Source organism: Artibeus jamaicensis, unplaced genomic scaffold (genome assembly GCF_021234435.1).
Source record: "Artibeus jamaicensis isolate MK-2021 breed Jamaican fruit bat unplaced genomic scaffold, CSHL_Jam_final scaffold_804, whole genome shotgun sequence".
NCBI classification, from domain to species: Eukaryota; Metazoa; Chordata; class Mammalia; order Chiroptera; family Phyllostomidae; genus Artibeus; species Artibeus jamaicensis.
The window spans coordinates 206879-224631 of NW_026522055.1; the positions used below are offsets into that span (position 1 = coordinate 206879).

General features: G+C 55.3%; 1 protein-coding gene and 1 long non-coding RNA gene across 2 annotated transcripts in view; one reads left to right on the top strand and one right to left on the bottom strand.

Moving 5' to 3' along the window:
* Positions 1 to 844: 844 nt before the first annotated feature.
* GRIN2D (glutamate ionotropic receptor NMDA type subunit 2D) overlaps positions 845 to 17753 on the top strand; it is a 36047-nt gene continuing 19138 nt past the window's right edge. The window contains exons 1-9 of the mRNA XM_037139894.2: positions 845 to 1309; positions 5009 to 5628; positions 10021 to 10135; positions 10393 to 10604; positions 10863 to 11031; positions 11570 to 11723; positions 14271 to 14396; positions 14601 to 14830; positions 15934 to 16094. Of these exons, the coding sequence (XP_036995789.2) occupies positions 845 to 1309; positions 5009 to 5628; positions 10021 to 10135; positions 10393 to 10604; positions 10863 to 11031; positions 11570 to 11723; positions 14271 to 14396; positions 14601 to 14830; positions 15934 to 16094 (2252 nt within the window). The remainder of the gene's footprint in view (positions 1310 to 5008; positions 5629 to 10020; positions 10136 to 10392; positions 10605 to 10862; positions 11032 to 11569; positions 11724 to 14270; positions 14397 to 14600; positions 14831 to 15933; positions 16095 to 17753) is intronic.
* On the bottom strand, positions 2641 to 11683 carry LOC119045300 (uncharacterized). The gene is made up of 4 exons (XR_005081769.2): positions 11611 to 11683; positions 10781 to 11009; positions 7117 to 7208; positions 2641 to 2823 (listed from the first exon to the last, which is right to left on the bottom strand). It is a non-coding gene; the product is annotated as an uncharacterized LOC119045300 (long non-coding RNA).

A 17753-nucleotide genomic window follows, 5' to 3' on the forward strand; every position in this document is an offset into this window, starting at 1 on the left:
GCCTTCCCTGCCTTCCTTTCATGTCTGTGTTGGGCACCTCCCGGGTGGGGTCCTGATCCCTGCCTTGCCTCGCTATTTCTGTCTGCCCGTTCTCTGTCTGCTCTGCCTGCCTCCTCCCTCCATCTCTCATCCTGCCTGCCTCTCCATCCCTCGTGTGTGCTCGTCTCCTGGTGGCCGTGGGCTCTCTCTGTCTTCCGGGGTGTCTGTCCATCTTCCTCTCTCCAACTTACATCTCTTACCTCTCCTGCCTTCCTTCACCCATCTCTGAATCTCTCCTTGCCTCCCTAATACTCCTCCTCCTTCGTCACTCCGTCCGGTCTCTCGGCCTCATCCTCCCTGTCTCTCACTCCGACCTCTTTCTCCCTGTCTCTTCTTCCATATCTTTCCTGACTTCGGTCGCTCTCTCTCTCCCCATCGCTCTACTGGTTATCTCTCTTTTCCTATCTCTGGATCGCTCCTTCTGCTCCCATCTCTGTGGGTCTGTTTCCCACCTGTCCTGTCTCATGGTCCTCCTCATCCTGTACCTTGTTTCTTCCCCACCTCTGTGTCTTCCGTGTGCCCAATACCTGCCACCACTCTCCATCGGGGTCTCTCCCTCTGCCTGAGTCTCTCCCTGTCTTTATCGCCTCAATCTTTCCCTCTCCTCCCTATCTCGGTCTCTCCCACCCTGTATTTCCTCATCCTCGTGTGTCTCTTTCTGTATCTTGTCTCCCACCGCTGTGTCTCTCACTTATTTGTGTCTTTTTTCTACTCCCGGGCTCTCCCCGTCTGTGTGTCCTCCCCTTCCTTCCGTGTCCCTCCCCGACCCTGGTGCTCAGAGGCCGCCCGGCGGGGCCCGCAGGCGATGCGCGGCGCCGGTGGCCCCGGCGGCCCTCGGGGCCCCGCTAAGATGTTGCTGCTGCTGGCGCTAGCCTGCGCCAGCCCGTTCCCGGAGGAAGCGCCGGGGCCGGGCGGGGCCAGCGGGCCCGTTGGGGGTCCCAGCGGGGCGCGGCCGCTCAACGTGGCTCTCGTGTTCTCGGGGCCCGCGTACGCTACAGAGGCAGCCCGCTTGGGCCCGGCCGTGGCGGCTGCTGTGCGCAGCCCGGGCCTGGACGTGCGGCCGGTGGCGCTGGTGCTCAACGGCTCGGACCCGCGCAGCCTGGTGCTGCAGCTCTGCGACCTGCTGTCGGGGCTGCGCGTGCACGGCGTCGTCTTCGAGGACGATTCACGCGCGCCCGCCGTCGCGCCCATCCTCGACTTCCTCTCGGCACAGACCTCGCTGCCCATCGTGGCCGTGCACGGCGGCGCCGCGCTCGTGCTCACGCCCAAGGTGCGCGCGACCTGCGGGCGGGGACCAGGGCCAGAGGCGAAGGGCGGGGCCAAATCGAGGGGCGGGCCAGTCGCGGAAGGGGCGGGACCGTGACCGTGGATGAGGGGTGTGGCTTGGAAGGTCAGCTTCTGGAACTGGCTAGGTGGTAGGGGTCAGGTCTAGGTGGGGGCGGGGCTGACTTGGAGGGGCGTGGCCTATAGAATGAGCTGGGGGCTTAGGGGTAGGGGGGCCTGCCTGGGGGACTCATCTAGAAGTAGGGTCTGACAGAGGCCAATTTATGGGGAAGGTTGAGGATTCTGTGAAAGAGGTGAGTGGGACCTGGGGACGAGTCAGGACCAGCCAGCCAGGGGAGGGACAGGGAATGAAAAGGGACCCGCCTGAGATGACAAGATCTGAGGGAGGATGGGATCTGGGATCAGCACAAGAGGAGTCACTTGGGGAAGAATGGGGTTCAGAGATGGATGGGGGTTTGGCGGGGAGGCAGGAGCCAAGAAGTCAGGGACCAGGAAAGAGGGGTATTAGGTACTGAGAGTCAGGGAGGCTCGGGCAGCTGAGCATGGGGTCTAGAGATCCACATAGGACGGGGCCATCGGTGAAAGGGAGGAGTCATTAGTGAGAAGTGGGCTGTGGGGGCGGTAGAGTCATGCAGCAAGTGGGTTTGGGGGCGTGGCCAGTCAATGAGGGGCGGGGCTACCAGTGAGGCGAGTCCCGGGGACCATGCAGAGCCTATGCTCTGTACTAAAGGGACGGTGTCTAGAGAGAAAGCCCATCCTGGGAATGGGGTTTGGGCCTGGGCCAACTCAGCTGTAAAACGTGGAAAGCGAGAATTCAAAAGCTGGGCGGGGGAGGATAAAGGCCCTGCCACGGAGGGAGAGGTCAAAGCCAGGAGCCTGCAGGAGAGGTTGGGGCTGAGGCTGGAGCTGGCTGTGGCCTGGAGAGAGATCTGCCTCCGGAGGTCGCAGAAGGGGCCTGATTGAGTGATCTTCTGGTAGCAAAGGGCAGAGCTGGAACGAGCCTAGTGTGCAGACTAAGAAGGAAAAGGGGTCAGCAAACAAGGAGGTGCGGGAAGGGGCGGGGCCTATCCAGGGGTGGAGCCAGCGTGACGGAGGTGGGGCTTTCAGGGGATAGGGCCACCGGAGTGGGTGGAGCCTAAATCTCCACCAGTTCCCTAATGTGGGGATGATGGCTTTGTTCTGGGACTCTCCAGTCCAGAGCATTCTGGGCAAGGCCTCTGTCCAATTTGCTTCCTCTCTTTGGCATGGAATCGCCCATAGATTTATAGGCAGATCACCTTCGAGGTGAACTTATTACCAAGAGATATGGTCTCTCGTTGCCTCCATTGCTGAAGACTGTGGTCTGCTCAGTTTATTGTCTCAGTAGTCATTGTGGCCCGCTGGGTGTACACGCATTCCCTTCTGGGAAATGTAGTCTGAAGATGAAGTAGGGTGGTCCTCACAGCTACATCTGTGCCCCCATTGAATGCTGGGAACGTGGTCTCCTCAGCACACATTCACCTGCAAAGGGCGAGGTCCTGTCGGGGGTTTCACCGCATGAAAGTCCTGTCCGGGTTTCATACCCTGCGGGTATGCGGGAAGACCTCACACCCGCAGGACAACTGCTCTCTTCCCTGCCCTTCCAACCCCAGGCACACGCCTAGGGAGTTAAGTCCACTCGCTCTCCTCCTTGTGTTTCTGGAGGACTTCTTAAGGGCTAATTCTGTGCCAGGGGTGTTTTAGGTTCTGGAGAATACAGTTGTAAAAGGAAAAATAGATATGCAAAGTCCCTGCTGGTAGAGCTTGCATTCTAATTGGGGAGACAAACAAACAAACAAACAAACAACATAATAAAAGCTGTCCTGGAGGACAGAAACAGGATGTCGTACTGCCCGACGTGGGCCTTCAAGAGATGGCAGTCAGGGGGGCCTCCTGAGATGGGGACAACTGAGCTGGGCCTGAGGAATGAGGAGGGGCAGGTCCAGCATGGAGGAGCTGGGGGAAAGTGTCCCCAGGAGAGGTACCAGCTCATTTGAAGAGCCATAGGTAGCCCATGGCTACTGTGTTGGAAAGCCCCTAAAGCGGAAAGGAACCTGATGTGTTCGAGAAAGAGCGAAGAGGTGGGGGTGGCGGGAGATGAGATCAGGGAGGCAATGGGGTCCAGTTCATGTGGGGCCTTGTGGGCCACAGAGACGGCTTTGGCTCTGACTCTAAGATAGAACCATTGGAAGGTATTCAACCAAGAAGGGATGCTATCCAATTCCTATTTGGAAAAGATCATGCTGGCTGCTGTCTGGAGAACAGACTGGAAGATCCAAGAATGAAAGCAGAGCCGGGTTAGGAAGCCGTTGTCATTGCCTAGGCACGAAAGTGGTGACAATGGGGGTTGTGACAGGGACAGTAACGAGGTGTGGACAACCGGGGTTATTGTTGAACAGAGAACCAGGAAGACTTCAAGGTGGCCTGGGTGTGGGCATGAGGGGAAGAGAAGGAAAGGGCGATTTTGCTCTGAAACCTGAGCATCTGGGGGAGTAAGGAACACACAAGCACCCAGTGTGAATCGAGGGGGAGATCTGGAATCCTGGCTTTGACTCGTTAATTTTGAGATGCTCTTGGAGACCCCAGGGGAGATGTGGAGCACACAGGTGGTGGCGGAAGACAGGCGTCATCAACACCTTTAACACTGTCCAGTAGAACGTTCTTTAGTGAGGATGGCCTAGATCCGCTCTGTCCAGCATGATAGCCACTCCCCGTGTGCGAGTGTTGGACAATTGGCATGTGGTTAGTGCAACAGGGAACTAAAATTTAGTTCATTAAAATCTGAAGAGCCAAAGGTTGGCTGAATGCTACCATATTGGGTAGTGCAAGAGCCAGTATTAAAACGTATGGATCTGTATGAGATGACCAGAGAAGGAAAGGGAAGACTAGAGCACTTTTGTGTTTAGAATTCTGACTGAACTAGAGAGTTCAGCCAAGGAAACAGACAGGAAGATAGAAAGCAAACCAGAGAAGGGCAAGTCCACTCAGCAAAGCTTCTTCCAGGCAGGACAGGCAGTACTTCTAGCACCCTCACTGCATGCTGGGAGATGTAGTCCCTCTCAGTGGATGCTGGGAACTGTAGTTCCCTCACTCGGTGCTGGTGGATTCATTATGGTAATGCTAGTCCTCTAACAGATAAACCCCTACATCACAGTGACTTACCCCAGTAAAAGGTTATTTCTTACTCATATAAACTCCCAACAGGTGTCCCCGACTGGAGGTGGCATGCCTCCAAGTGGTGACTCAGGGATCCAGGCTCTTCCCTCTTGTGTCTCTGTAATCCCCTATGACCTCAGAGTTCTCTTCTGAGTTCTCTGCCTCTGCCCTCAGACAGGGAAGAAAGTAAGATGCATGGGGGAGAGTTGTAATGGATGAGCCTAGAACTCAGTCATGTGGCCAAACCTAACCCAGGTCTAGCTCTGTGCCCCAACAGGAAAAAAAAGAAGCAGGTTTGGTGAACAGCTAGGACGTCTGTTATTCTGAGAGCTGTGACCCATCGGTGGTGGGTGGGAGTTCTGGTCCCTGTATCAGCTTCCGGGAGACGAGGCCCCCTTTTGACCACTGGGAACTGTGATCCCCTTGTCGGTTGCTGAGGGTCCCTTATTGTCTCCTGGGAGCTGACATTTCGGCACCAGGAGGCCTGATGCGCCCCTCCTCCCACCGGCAGGAGAAGGGCTCCACCTTCCTACAGCTAGGCTCCTCCACAGAGCAGCAGCTTCAGGTCATCTTTGAGGTGCTGGAGGAGTACGACTGGACGTCCTTTGTCGCTGTGACCACCCGTGCCCCTGGCCACCGGGCCTTCCTTTCCTACATCGAGGTGCTGACTGATGGCAGTCTGGTGGGCTGGGAGCATCGTGGGTCGCTGACGCTGGACCCTGGGGCGGGCGAGGCCGTGCTGAGCGCCCAGCTCCGCAGTGTCAGCGCCCAGATCCGCCTGCTCTTCTGTGCCCGTGAGGAGGCCGAGCCTGTGTTCCGGGCGGCCGAGGAGGCCGGCCTCACTGGGTCTGGCTACGTCTGGTTCATGGTGGGGCCCCAGCTGGCTGGAGGCGGGGGCTCGGGCTCCCCTGGAGAGCCCCTTCTTCTGCCAGGAGGCGCCCCACTGCCTGCCGGACTGTTTGCAGTGCGCTCCGCTGGCTGGCGCGATGACCTGTCCCGGCGTGTGGCAGCTGGCGTGGCCGTAGTGGCCAGAGGTGCCCAGGCTCTGCTGCGAGACTATGGCTTCCTGCCCGAGCTCGGCCATGACTGCCGTGCCCAGAACCGCACCCATCGAGGGGAGAGTCTGCATAGGTGAGTGGGGCAGGGGTGGGCAGGGTGTGGGGGAGGCTGCAGAGACTGACCTCATGGGCCACGTCTCCCTTCATAGCCTCGGTTTCCTTTTCTATAAAATGAATGTAACTGGGTCTCTTTCGCGGGGTTAGATCAGGTCATTTGGAGAAAGCAGCCAAAACACAGTGTATTATGTCATTTCATGATTTTCAGGTAGAAATGTTTTCAGTTTCATGTCCTTGACATCAGGATGTGTCTTACAATTGATGGCTTCTTGTGGAAATACCCCAGGGAGTATGAACTGAATTTCAGTAACAAAAAGGCCCCAACGGCCCTGGCTGGTGTGGCTCAGTGGATTGAGTACCAGCCTGTAAACCAAAGGTTCCCAGTTTAATTCCCAGTCAGGGCACATGCCTGAGTTGCAGGCCAGGTCCCCAGTAGGGGGCGCACAAGAGGCAACCACATATTAATGTTTCTCTCCCTCTCTTTCTCCCTCCCTTCCCCTCCCTAAGAATAAAAAAATAAATCCTAAAAATAAATAAATAAATAAATAAAAAGGCCCCAACAGCCCTAACCAGGTAGAAGTTTGTTCCTCTATCACTTAAGAATCCCGAGATGTGGAGTCCAGGTTATCAGGAGACCCTACTGCTCCCTGTGGCCATTTAGGGCCCCAGGCCCCTCCACCTTGTTGCTCTGCCATGTCCTCTCCCCACAATTAAAGCTGGGTCCTGGGCAAATCTGAATTCCAGCTCGTGAGAAGGGAAAGGGAGGTAGTGGAGAACAGTTTCCTTTTGGGTAAGCGAGGTGGAAGGAACAGTCTAACATCCCATTGGTGAGAACCTAGTCACGTGCCCAGGGCCAGCTTATTGGCCGTTTACAGCCACGTTTCAGCAGATGTGGATTCTGATTGGTTAGTGCCTGTGGGCGGTACTGATTGTTAGATATTTTCAGTGTGGCCCCCGCTTGTGCCCCGGGCTAGCTGCGGGGAGACTGGGAAACGTGAACTCTAGCTGGGCAGCTGTGCACCCAGCGTACTCACTATTATTTTACTTTATTTTAATATTTTATTTACTTATTTTTAGAGAGAGGAAGGGGGGAGGAAGAGAGGGAGCAAAACATCAATGTGTGGTTGCCTCTTGTGCGCCCCCTACTGGGGACCTGGCCTGTAACCCAGGCATGTGCCCTGACTGGGAATGAACCAGTGACCCTTTGGCTCACAGGTCAGCACTCAATCCACTGAGCCACACCAGCCAGAGCCACACCATTATTTTAGAATAGAACAAGGTGGTGGAAAACAGCACCTCCACCAGAGGAAGCTTTGTGAGTGGAGACACTGATGAGTTGAGTGACAGAACAGTGGAAGGAGAGACCTCTACCCTGAAATGAGCTGAGAAAGAAGTGAGGGTGGGAAAGAAAATCTAAGGGAGGAGAATTGAGAACTGGTGAGTTGGGAATCAGGATCCAGGGACAAGAGAGTGAGAAAAACATCCCTGGTTCATAAATACTTACTGAATTCAGCCTGCTAGGAACTAGGGCTCATGCTGGGCGCTGAGAACACAGATGAAAAAGACCATGGATGTCTCTTTAAAGAACGCAGGGTCCTGTAGGGGCGGCAGACACGGACGGCATGAGGACAACGCAGCGTGAGGCTTGCAATGATGCAGGTTAAATGGGCATCATGGGAGCACTGGGGAGAGTACTGTCTAAATCAGGATAATTTGGGTTGCAAGAAGCAGCATCTCATTCAAGTTTCCTCAGGGAAAAGGGGGTATATTGGAACGACAAATAGTCACAGAAACCCAGATGCCAGGAAGTGACAGCCCCCCTCCTCCGCCCCTGGCTTGCCACTCCCCAAGGCCGCCCAGTGCCTTTCTTACCAGCACTTACCCAGGATTCTACTTCCTCCTAACACTCATAATTTCACCCATCTCGTTCACCACCCATCCCTCCAAACGTCACAGTCAACGTCCTCCCAACAGAGGAATTTGATTAATTAGTCCCAATTGGCCTTCCAAACTGGGCCACAGTTCAGCCTGCGACAACAGGGAGGTTTTCCGGAGGAGACATGTGAGCTGAGACGTAAAGGATGAATCCCTCGCTCATTCATTCATTCATTCACTGAAAAGCCCTTTCGTGAAAGTGCTTTAGGCACAAGGGTACATGGTGTTGAACAAGGTCCCTGCTCTCACAGAGCTTACAGTCTCATAGTGGACAAGCAAGATAAGGAAAAGCCCTAGCAGGTGTGGCTCAGTGGACTGAGCACCCTGCCTGGAAACCAAAGCATCACCAGTTTGATTCCCAGTCAGGGCACATACCCGGGTTGCGGGCCAGGTCCCCAGTGAGGGGCTCGCAAGAGGCAACCACACATTTGATGTTTCTCTCCTCCTTTCCCCTCTGTTTAAAAATAAATAAATAAAATCTCTATTTAAAAAAAGGAAAAAGAAAATAACGTGGGTGATAACTTCTGAGATGAGAATAAAACTGGTGAAATGTGGTACAAAATGTCTAGGGTGCTGTATGAAAAGAGGTCATCAGGAAAAGTCTTACTGAGTAGGTGACATTTGGAGGTAAAAATTAAAAATAAAAAACCCCTGGCTGGCGTCACTCAGTGGATGGAGTGTGGGCCAGTGAACCAAGGGGTCAGTGGTTCAATTCCCAGTCAGGGCACACACCTGGGTTGCAGGCCGGGTCCCCAGCTGGGGTGTGGGAGAGGCAGCCAGGCGTTGATGTTTCTCTCCCTCTCCTTCTCCCTCCCTTCCCCTGTCTCTAAAAAAGTAAATAAAATCTTTAAAAGAAAATTAAAAACCAACAAAATGAAAGTTAATTAAAAATAGAAAAAAGAAAAAATAATAAAAGAGAAAAGTCATTGTGTCTGGAGCTGAACAGACAAGGGGGAGGGGCTCTGACTAAGAGACAGGGCTCACACAGGGCTCAGCTCATATAGGGCTTAAAAAAAAGACTTTATTTATCTATTTCTAGACAGAGAGGGAGTGAGGGAGAAAGAAAGGGAGAGAAACATCAATGTGCCGTTGCTTCTGGCACGTCTCCTACTGGGGACCTGACCCACAACCCAGGCATGTGCCCTGACTGGGAATCAAACCTGTGACCCCTTGGTTCAGAGGTCTGCGCTCAGTCCACTGAGCCACACCAGCCAGGGCTCACTTAGGGCTTTGCAGGGGTTTGCACTGGATTGTAAGAGAACTTGGGAGTTCACTAGAACAAGGGAGTATTCCAGGCAGGGGCACAGCATTGCGCAAAGGCCCAGAGGGGAGGAAAACTTGGGCACGTGTTACAACTAGCTCAGGGCAGATGATGGCAGGAGAATTAGGGCTCGTGGGGCGATGAGACTGGCTCAGTGATGGGGCCCTGAGGGGGATAGATGGGGCCTGCGACACCAGGTTGAGAGTCTCGGACATAGTTCTGGAGCACTGGGGAGCCATGGGTGGCTGAGGAGCAGGGGAGAGGTGGAGTCCGTTTTGGGTGCAGAAAAGCCCCTCTGGGGCAGAGTGGGGCACAGAGTGAAGGAGAGAGATCGGGGGCTGGAGGCCAGGCAGGAGGTTCAGGAGGGAGATGGGGATGGAGAGGAGGAGACACAGCAGAGAGATCCCAGGGGCGGGAAGGATGGGGCTTGCGGACCAATGGCCGGGGCCAGGGGAGTGAGGGGGGCACTGAGGATCTGGCCCAGTGACCCGGGCCAGACAGTGACACTCATCCATCAGACGGTATTTACTAAGCGTCTAGTATGTGGCAGGCTCTGAGCCGCGCGCAAATCCCTGCCCTCTAAGGGCTCTCAGCTTCCTGGGGAAGACAGAAAATACACTCTGAGGCAGGGGTGTCAAACTCATTGTCACTGGGGGCCACATCAGCCTCACGGTGGCCTTCAACCGTGACAGGCCTGCAGAGTACAGGGTGTCACTGCAGAGTGAAGATATCTGGGGCTCCAGAGACCCTCGGAGGCTTCTCCCAAGAGGAAGGAATGTTGAAACTGAGCCTTGAAGACTTAAGAATTACTCAGGACAAGAAGGGACAGAATGAATGACTTCCAGGCAGAGAAAACAGCTTGCAATGGCCTAGAGATGCAACACCCCTTAGTATGTTTGTAGACATTCAGCATCAGTGGGGCACAGAGCGGATTTGGGGGGAAAGAGTTAGAGGATGCAAAGCAATCAGAGATGGTAGGGCCAGAACCCTTGGGGTCTCCACTGCCTCAGACCCGGGCTGAGGGCCTGGGACCTTGGGTGGGTGCGCTGGGTGGTGAGGGGAGGGTCCCTAGCTCAGTGGAGTTTCTGAAGATCTTGGAGGAGAGATTCTACCTGGGGGCTGGGGCTTGTCAGTAGAAAGGCAACTTTTTCTGTTTCAGCCACCAAGGTCCACTCTAGTGTCCCACATGTCCCCTCCCTTCCCTCTTGGCAGGTACTTCATGAATATTACCTGGGACAACCGGGATTACTCCTTCAATGAGGATGGCTTCCTGGTGAACCCTTCCCTGGTGGTCATCTCCCTGACCAGAGATAGGACCTGGGAGGTGGTGAGTCCCATCCCGGACTCCTGGGTCCTGCCAGAGAAGGGGGGGAGGGGCTGACACTTTGGCCTCTGAGGGAGGAAGGAGCTGGGAGCCCAGAATTCTGGTTCTTGGGGGGAAGAACTGGGAACCCAGACCTAGGGGGAGGACGGAGATGGGGCCCAGACTCCTGGGTCTGAGGGAGAAGGGGCGGGGAGCCACGAAGGCCCCCAGGGAGGGGGAAAGTGCCCCCAGGAAGCCTGAACCCCCTCCTCTTGGCCAAGGTGGGCAGCTGGGAGCGGCAGACTCTCCGCCTCAAGTACCCGCTCTGGTCCCGCTACGGTCGCTTCCTGCAGCCAGTAGATGACACGCAGCACCTCACGGTAGCCACGCTGGAAGAGAGGCCCTTTGTCATTGTGGAGCCCGCGGACCCCATCAGCGGCACCTGCATCCGGGACTCGGTGCCCTGCCGGAGCCAGCTCAACCGCACCCACAGGTGACAAGAGCCATCCCCGAGTTGCAGCTTCAAACTCCTCCTCCCGTGAAGCCCAGTCGTCCGGGCCCCAATCCCCTCCTTCCTTGGGACCCAGGACCCACACCGCCCTCCAGCTTGGTGACTTTGGACAAGTCCGGTAACTCCTTTGAGCCTCAGTTTACCCAGAGAGCACTAACCTTAGTTTTAGCCGCTGCTTGTTCCTCCCTCCATAAGGCGAGGGGATCCCCAACGTTCCCAAGCTTGCTCGTTCCCCCGCAGCCCTCCGCCGGACGCCCCCCGCCCAGAAAAGCGGTGCTGCAAGGGCTTCTGCATCGACATTCTGAAGCGGCTGGCGCAGACCATCGGCTTCAGCTATGACCTCTACCTGGTCACTAACGGCAAACACGGGAAGAAGATCGACGGCGTCTGGAATGGCATGATCGGGGAGGTGAGGTGGTCGGGACCGGGTGGGGGCGGGCCAGGACAGGGGGAGGGGACTGGGAGGGGCGAGAGGGAAACCCAGAGTGCAAGGGGTCTGACCCGAGGGGGAAAAACTCTGAGGCAGGAGGGGCGTGGTTTAACGGAGGGCACGCCTGCATTTGAATGGGCAGGGCCAAGCGAAGGCCGGTGGTGGAGGGGCGGGACCAGAAGGATGGAACTCCTAAGGGGGCGTGGCCAGGAGGATGGAGCCCTAGAAGGCCCGTGGCGGAGGGGCGGGACCAGAAGGATGGAACTCCTAAAGGGGGCGTGGCCAGGAGGATGGAGCCCAAAATCCTGCTGCAGGAGCTGGCCGCGGCCAGGGCCACCTATTCCCACGCCAGTTCCCAAACTCACTGAAACCTTTCCTGCCCCACTCTGCGTCCCCTTCACCCACCCACGCACCGGCCCTTCTAGCCTCTCTCCTAGGCTGTTACTAGTCTCTTCCCGGGGCGGGTATTGCCTGCCTCCCGCCGGGTTCGTTCACCTCCTCCTCGCCTTTACCCCAGGTGTTCTACCAGCGCGCTGACATGGCCATCGGCTCCCTCACCATAAACGAGGAGCGGTCCGAGATCGTGGACTTCTCCGTCCCCTTCGTGGAGACAGGCATCAGCGTCATGGTGGCGCGCAGCAACGGCACCGTGTCTCCCTCCGCCTTCCTTGGTGAGCATGGGGCCCTGGACGGCCAGGCTGGCGCGGTCTGGTATCGCCTGTGCTAGCGCTGTGACTCCGGTGAAGTGGTCTCACTTCCGAGCCTCAGTTTCCTGATCTGTAACGGGGGAGGAGTAACTTCCGCTGCCAGAAGCATTTTGACCATGAAGCTCAGGAGTTTCGGGAGCCTTCTCTTGCACGGCTTCTTCATGACCCCGTCCCTGGTTTTGTCTTCATGATCCTGGATTCTTTTCTCTTAAAGAGAAGCCTCCAAATGAAATGAGCTTCGGGCTCCACAAAATCCAAGTCTTCCCCCGTATATTCATGGGAGATGAGGAAAAGAGACTAATTAGCATGGCACTCCCACGCATAATTGCTCAACTCATCCATCAGACAGTATTTACTAAGCATCTAGTATGTGGCAGGCTCTGAGCTGCGCGCAAATCCCTGCCCTCTAAGGGCTCTCAGCTTCCTGGGGAAGACAGAAAATACACTCTGAAGCAGGGGTGTCAAACTGTTAGGGGGGGTGTCAAACTCATTGTCACTGGGGGCCACATCAGCCTCACGGTTGCCTTCAAAGGGCCGAATGTTATTTTAGGACTGTTATTTAAACGAGCGCTCGGGGCTGCCACCAGGTAGAAACAAGGTGTAGGGCCGGATAAAACAAAGTGGAGGGCCCAATTTGGCCCGCGGACCTTGTGTTTGCCACCTTCTGCTCTAAAGGGATACAGGGACAAAATCACTTCTGGTGGTGACAAATACAGCGATCAATGAAGCCAGGGGAAGAGAAGGAAAGGAATAGGACTGGGGCTGCTGGGGCTGGGCAGGTGGGTCCCTTTGAGGTGGTCACTCAGTCCCGCGGAGATCTGTCTGGAAAAGCGTCCTAGGCAGAGGGAAGAGCAAGAACAAAGGAGCCAGGTGGGAATGTGCGTGAAGTATTTGTGATATTGAGGGAGGCCCGTGTGGCTGGAGCAGGGGCTCAAAGGAGAGCAGGTGGCAGGTGAGGACCACCTGGGACCAGAGCAGGTCAGCCCCGGCCTTGGTAGGGAGGTTGGGTTTTACTCTTAAGGAAACGGCATGGGTTTTAACTACAGGTGGTGGTAGAAAGATGGCAGCCAGGGTGACACAAAGAGACAGGCTTGGGATGTGGTCAGGAAGCTGTCACCCAGGCAGGCTGGTGGCTTTGAGGTGCGCTGGAGCGGGATAGAGAGCTCATTTACTGAGCTTGGGGCTGACAGAAGGAGGCGTGTGCATCCGGCCAAGAGAGCAGCGCTCCTGTCAGTCCTCGGTCTGAAGTCTCGGCGGAGCTCCCGGGAGGGGAAGGTGCTGCGAGAAGGACCGTGTGTCCTCCTCGCTTTGTTTTCAGTACTTTTTCCCCAGCGATGCCTCTTGGGGCTTCCTCTTCGTGCCAAGGTCTCTGCAGGGCACCTTGAGATGCACCACGTGGGGCCCCTGCATTCAGCAGGGGAGTGACAAGGTCCTGTGTATGACCCACTGTGTTGCCCAGTGGAGACAACAGACATGTCCCCAGCTGCTGCAGTGACAGTCCAGGGTGGTGACTCTGTTGTGACAGAGGCAGTCCTGGCCACTTGCACTCGGCCCAGGGAGATCAAATCAAGCAGTGCTAAGCTAAAGAAAATGGCGTATTGTCAGCGAACTCCCAGAGGCAGTGTGAGGAGTGAACTTGAGTTTGAGGGACACATCAAGATGGCCCCCCTGGCTGTGGAGCTCTGGGGACAGAGGCAGAGAGGGTGTGGCTCTTTCAGGGGGCTGTGAGTTCTGCATGGTTAAAGCAGTGAGTTCTTGTGGATTTGTTTTTTTTTTCTGTAACCACAACAAGTGCTTTAAAGCAATAGGTTCTTGAGAGAGTCATCAGCCTGGAGAGGAGGGTGGAAGCAAGGCTGAGGGCTGGGGCTTTGTCCTGGGCTGCAGGGGAGCCCCCACAGACTGTGCACTGGGGAGAGGTCGGGTCATCTTTGGGTGTAGAAAGAGCCTCTAGGGCCCTGGGGGGGGATGGACTTGAAGGGAGAGACTGGGGAGATGGTCTGGGAGAGAGGACAAGGCCTGACCCTAGGGCGGGGCTGGGGGACAGGGCGGGGGGAGGGGCTGGCAGTCGGTGGCAGGTGAGGGAGAGAAAGGGCAGGGGGTGAGGATGGCAAATGGGAGTCGGGTTGTGATGGGAGGGGTGGTGGGGCCCCAGGACAGGGCATCTCAGAGCTGGTGCTGGGCTCGGTCTGGGTTGTGAATGGTGTGGGGGACCGGGGCGGGGTGGAGGCAGGGAGAGTGGAGACTCAGGTTTGAGGCTCAGGAAACACACTTAGGAGACAGTTTCTATGTAGTGGTTGAAACCACAGAAATGGTGGAGATGGCTGTGATGGTTAAGAGGGACTGGCTCCCTGAGGCCTGGGTGGACAGTGAGGCTGTCCCCGGGATGGGAAACCTGGGAAGGGGACAGAGGGAAGATGACATGGTCAGATCTGGGCTGCACCCTGGTTGCATGTCTGTGACCCCCAATCTTTGGCCTGGCTGAGCCATGACCACATACCCCCTTGCCCCCAGAGCCCTACAGCCCCGCTGTGTGGGTGATGATGTTCGTCATGTGCCTCACTGTGGTCGCCGTCACTGTTTTCATCTTCGAGTACCTCAGTCCGGTCGGTTACAACCGCAACCTGGCCACCGGCAAGCGTGAGTCCCCTTCTTCCATCACCCGACCTCAGAGAGTCTGGACTACGGATAGAACTACATTTCCCAGCAGGCATTGGGTAGGGCCAAGGCCTCTCGAGGTGGCAGAGGCCTCAGGGGCCACTGGGAATTGTAGTTCTTTCTGCTCCTTCATCGAGCAGAAGGGATTTGGGGTCCATGTCCCCCTTCCCTCCTGGCCCCCTGCAGGCCCTGGTGGCTCAACCTTCACCATTGGAAAATCCATCTGGCTGCTCTGGGCCCTGGTGTTTAATAACTCGGTGCCCGTGGAGAACCCCCGGGGCACCACCAGCAAAATCATGGTGCTGGTGTGGGCCTTCTTTGCCGTCATCTTCCTTGCCAGCTACACAGCCAACCTGGCCGCCTTCATGATCCAGGAGGAGTACGTGGACACCGTGTCGGGGCTCAGTGATCGAAAGGTGTGTGTGTGTGTGTGTGTTTGGGGAAGGGGGAGTTGGCGGGGGTCAGAGGTCACAGAGCTGGTCCCCCTGCGCAATTCCTGGCATCTCTTCCCAGAAAGAGCTCCGCAGCGGTAGAATTGTGGAGCTCACCGTGAAGTACTCAAATATTCCCAGGGGAAGCGTGTCCCCAAACATCCTAGGGGCAGTAGTGCCACCCAGTCTAGACCACCGTTTCTCTCAAACTGTGCTGAAGAACCCATTTCAGAAATTTCGAATCCAGTGGAGACCAGTGCTTTTGTAAAATCCAATAGAAATGAATGACTAGACAAGTGAAAATTAAAACCAAGACATGCAAAATTCAAACCCAGATTCATAATGTATGAGGTTCAACAGACATACAATTATTCTGTCCACTTACCATAAGTGCTGCCACTCTCGATCTCTGTACGTGCCTCCTCCAGGGTCACCCTCTGTTCACTGGGTGTCACAACCTCTTAAAAGGTTGGCAAATCAATTCCATGAATGGCCACAAGCAATTTGTTTTAACGGAATGGAATAGAATAGGAAATATCTTTGACTGCCTCTCATGAAATAGGATGAATATGGTCTTAGGAAACTTTTGTCTTAGTCATGCACACACCTGTCTGGCTGCGCCTGTAGTTAGAATCGTGAACTGTTTCTGAACAGAGTGATAAATAACACCTGGCCCAGCCACCTGTCCCCGTGCCAGCCCCTGCCCCTGGGGTGTCCCCTGATCCAGCACGTTAGGGGTTAATGGTCCCATCAAAGGCCTCTAGGACTCTTCTTGAGCTCTGTAACCTGTAGCTAGGGACTTTTTTTACCGGACCACGTTCAGCCCATGCCGGCTGTTAAACATTTCAATATTACTGATTATGTGCGTATATATATGTATCTGTATATATCTGCAGATGAATAGCTATCCGTGGGTCTGTGGGTGGCGAGTCGTGTTTGCTACGCTGGGCCACTGTGAGCAAGTTCGAGATACCCTTCTGTACTGGGGTGTCCCCTCCCCGTCCTCCAGAATGGAGCGTCTGGGTGGAGGATATCCGCACCCAGATGGCCCCAGGGGGACACCCTAGTAACTTTCCCTTCTGTCCCAGTTCCAGCGGCCTCAGGAGCAGTACCCGCCCCTGAAGTTTGGGACGGTGCCCAACGGGTCCACGGAGAAGAACATCCGCAGCAACTACCCCGACATGCACAGCTACATGGTGCGCTACAACCAGCCCCGAGTAGAGGAGGCGCTCACTCAGCTCAAGGCAGGGTCAGCGCAGGCGCGGGCCGGGCTTGGGCGAGGGGGCGGGGCGGGGGCGGGGCCGGGCCCTGAGGATGCTTGGAGATGGTTGGTGAGGGGTACGAGGTCCTTTATCAGCCTCAGGGGTCTGCCCAAGGGGGGTTCAGCTTGGAAGGCAGAGGTCACTTCAGCTTGAAGGTGGGAATGAACTCCCCATCCCCAAGCAGGGTGTTTGTTCCAGTTTTAAGGATCCAGTAGTTCAAACCCTAGCTTTGTCCCTTTTTGGCTGTGTGACCTTGGGCAAGTCAGTCAACGTCTCTGAGCTTCAGTTTCCTCCTCCGTAAAATGGGGATAAAAGGAGGACTCACCTCAAAAGGTTGTTATAAGAACCACTATCGTTATTATTATTAGTGAATATGATATATTATTTTGTTATCATTGTTAGCTCATTCATGCCAAACACTTAGAGCAGTGTCTGGCACAGTGTGGATGTTTGCTGCTATTATCCTCTTTATCATCATCGTCATCATCATCGTCATCATCATCATCATATGGCTGAACTCAATGGAATGACTATTTGGATTATGTTGTTGTTGCTTTTTTTTAACATCAGGTCTCCCAACATAGGGTTAAAGTTAAGTTCTGGCCCCAGAGTACAGTCCAAGGTTGCAACAAAGCCAATCACCATAACTCTCCCTGTCCCTCCGACAGTCACTCAGCATTCATTCACTTCCTATACCAGGCAGTGGACACTTAGACCACCGTCTGTGCCCCCAGGGAGTTTAGGGGCTGGTCGAGAGGTCAGAAATGAACTATGGATGTTCAAGCAGAAAAATCAGAAGGACACAATGAGCTAGAACATGACTGAGCTAAGATACACTGACCGGGGTGTTTAGGGTGGGCCTCTCGGAGGAGGTGACTGGAGCAGAGCCCTGAAAGAAATGAGGGAGCTAGCCAGGTGGACCTGGGAAGGCAGAGCCTTGCAGGCAGAAGGAGCAGAGTGTGTAAAGGGCCTGAGCTGGGAGTGGTTGTGGCTCATTGGAGGAACAGGAAGGAGGCGAGGCCAGTGTGGCCAAAGAGTGGAGGGCAGATGAGAGGAGGATGAGGGATGTGGCAGAGTTTTATTCAAAGGGCAGTGAGAAGCCTCTGGGAGGAGGGACGTTGAGTAGGGGAGGGGCGTGATTTGAATACCGTTTGTAATTGCCTCCTCTGGCTGCTGTGTGGAGATGGGCGCAGGGGGGCGTCAGTGGGACCAGTGGGTCCGGCTGTCCTGTCCTTTAGAGCACCTTTCCCCGAGGCCCCCCGAGGCTCATACCTCAGGTGGCCACTCAACCAGATCCCATGTTATGGTCCCTGTTTTACCTATTCGTGATTCACCACTGTTTGGATTGGAATTGTGTGGCTGCAGGAGAAAACGCCCAATCAGCCTGGTGCGTGTAAGACAGGTTTGCACAAAGGTACAGTGGAGTCTCTCAGAGGCAGTTGCAGAGAGTAAAGCTAATCATTCATTTATTTTTTTAAAAATTTAAGAGGGCCCTGGCCTGGGAGCTCAGTTAGAGCATCATCCACATATGGCAAGGTTGTGGGTTCAATCCCCAGTCACAGCACATATAAGAAGGAACTGATGAATGCATAAGTAAGTGGAACAACAAATCAATGTTTCTCTCTCTGTCTCGTTCTCTCTCTTTC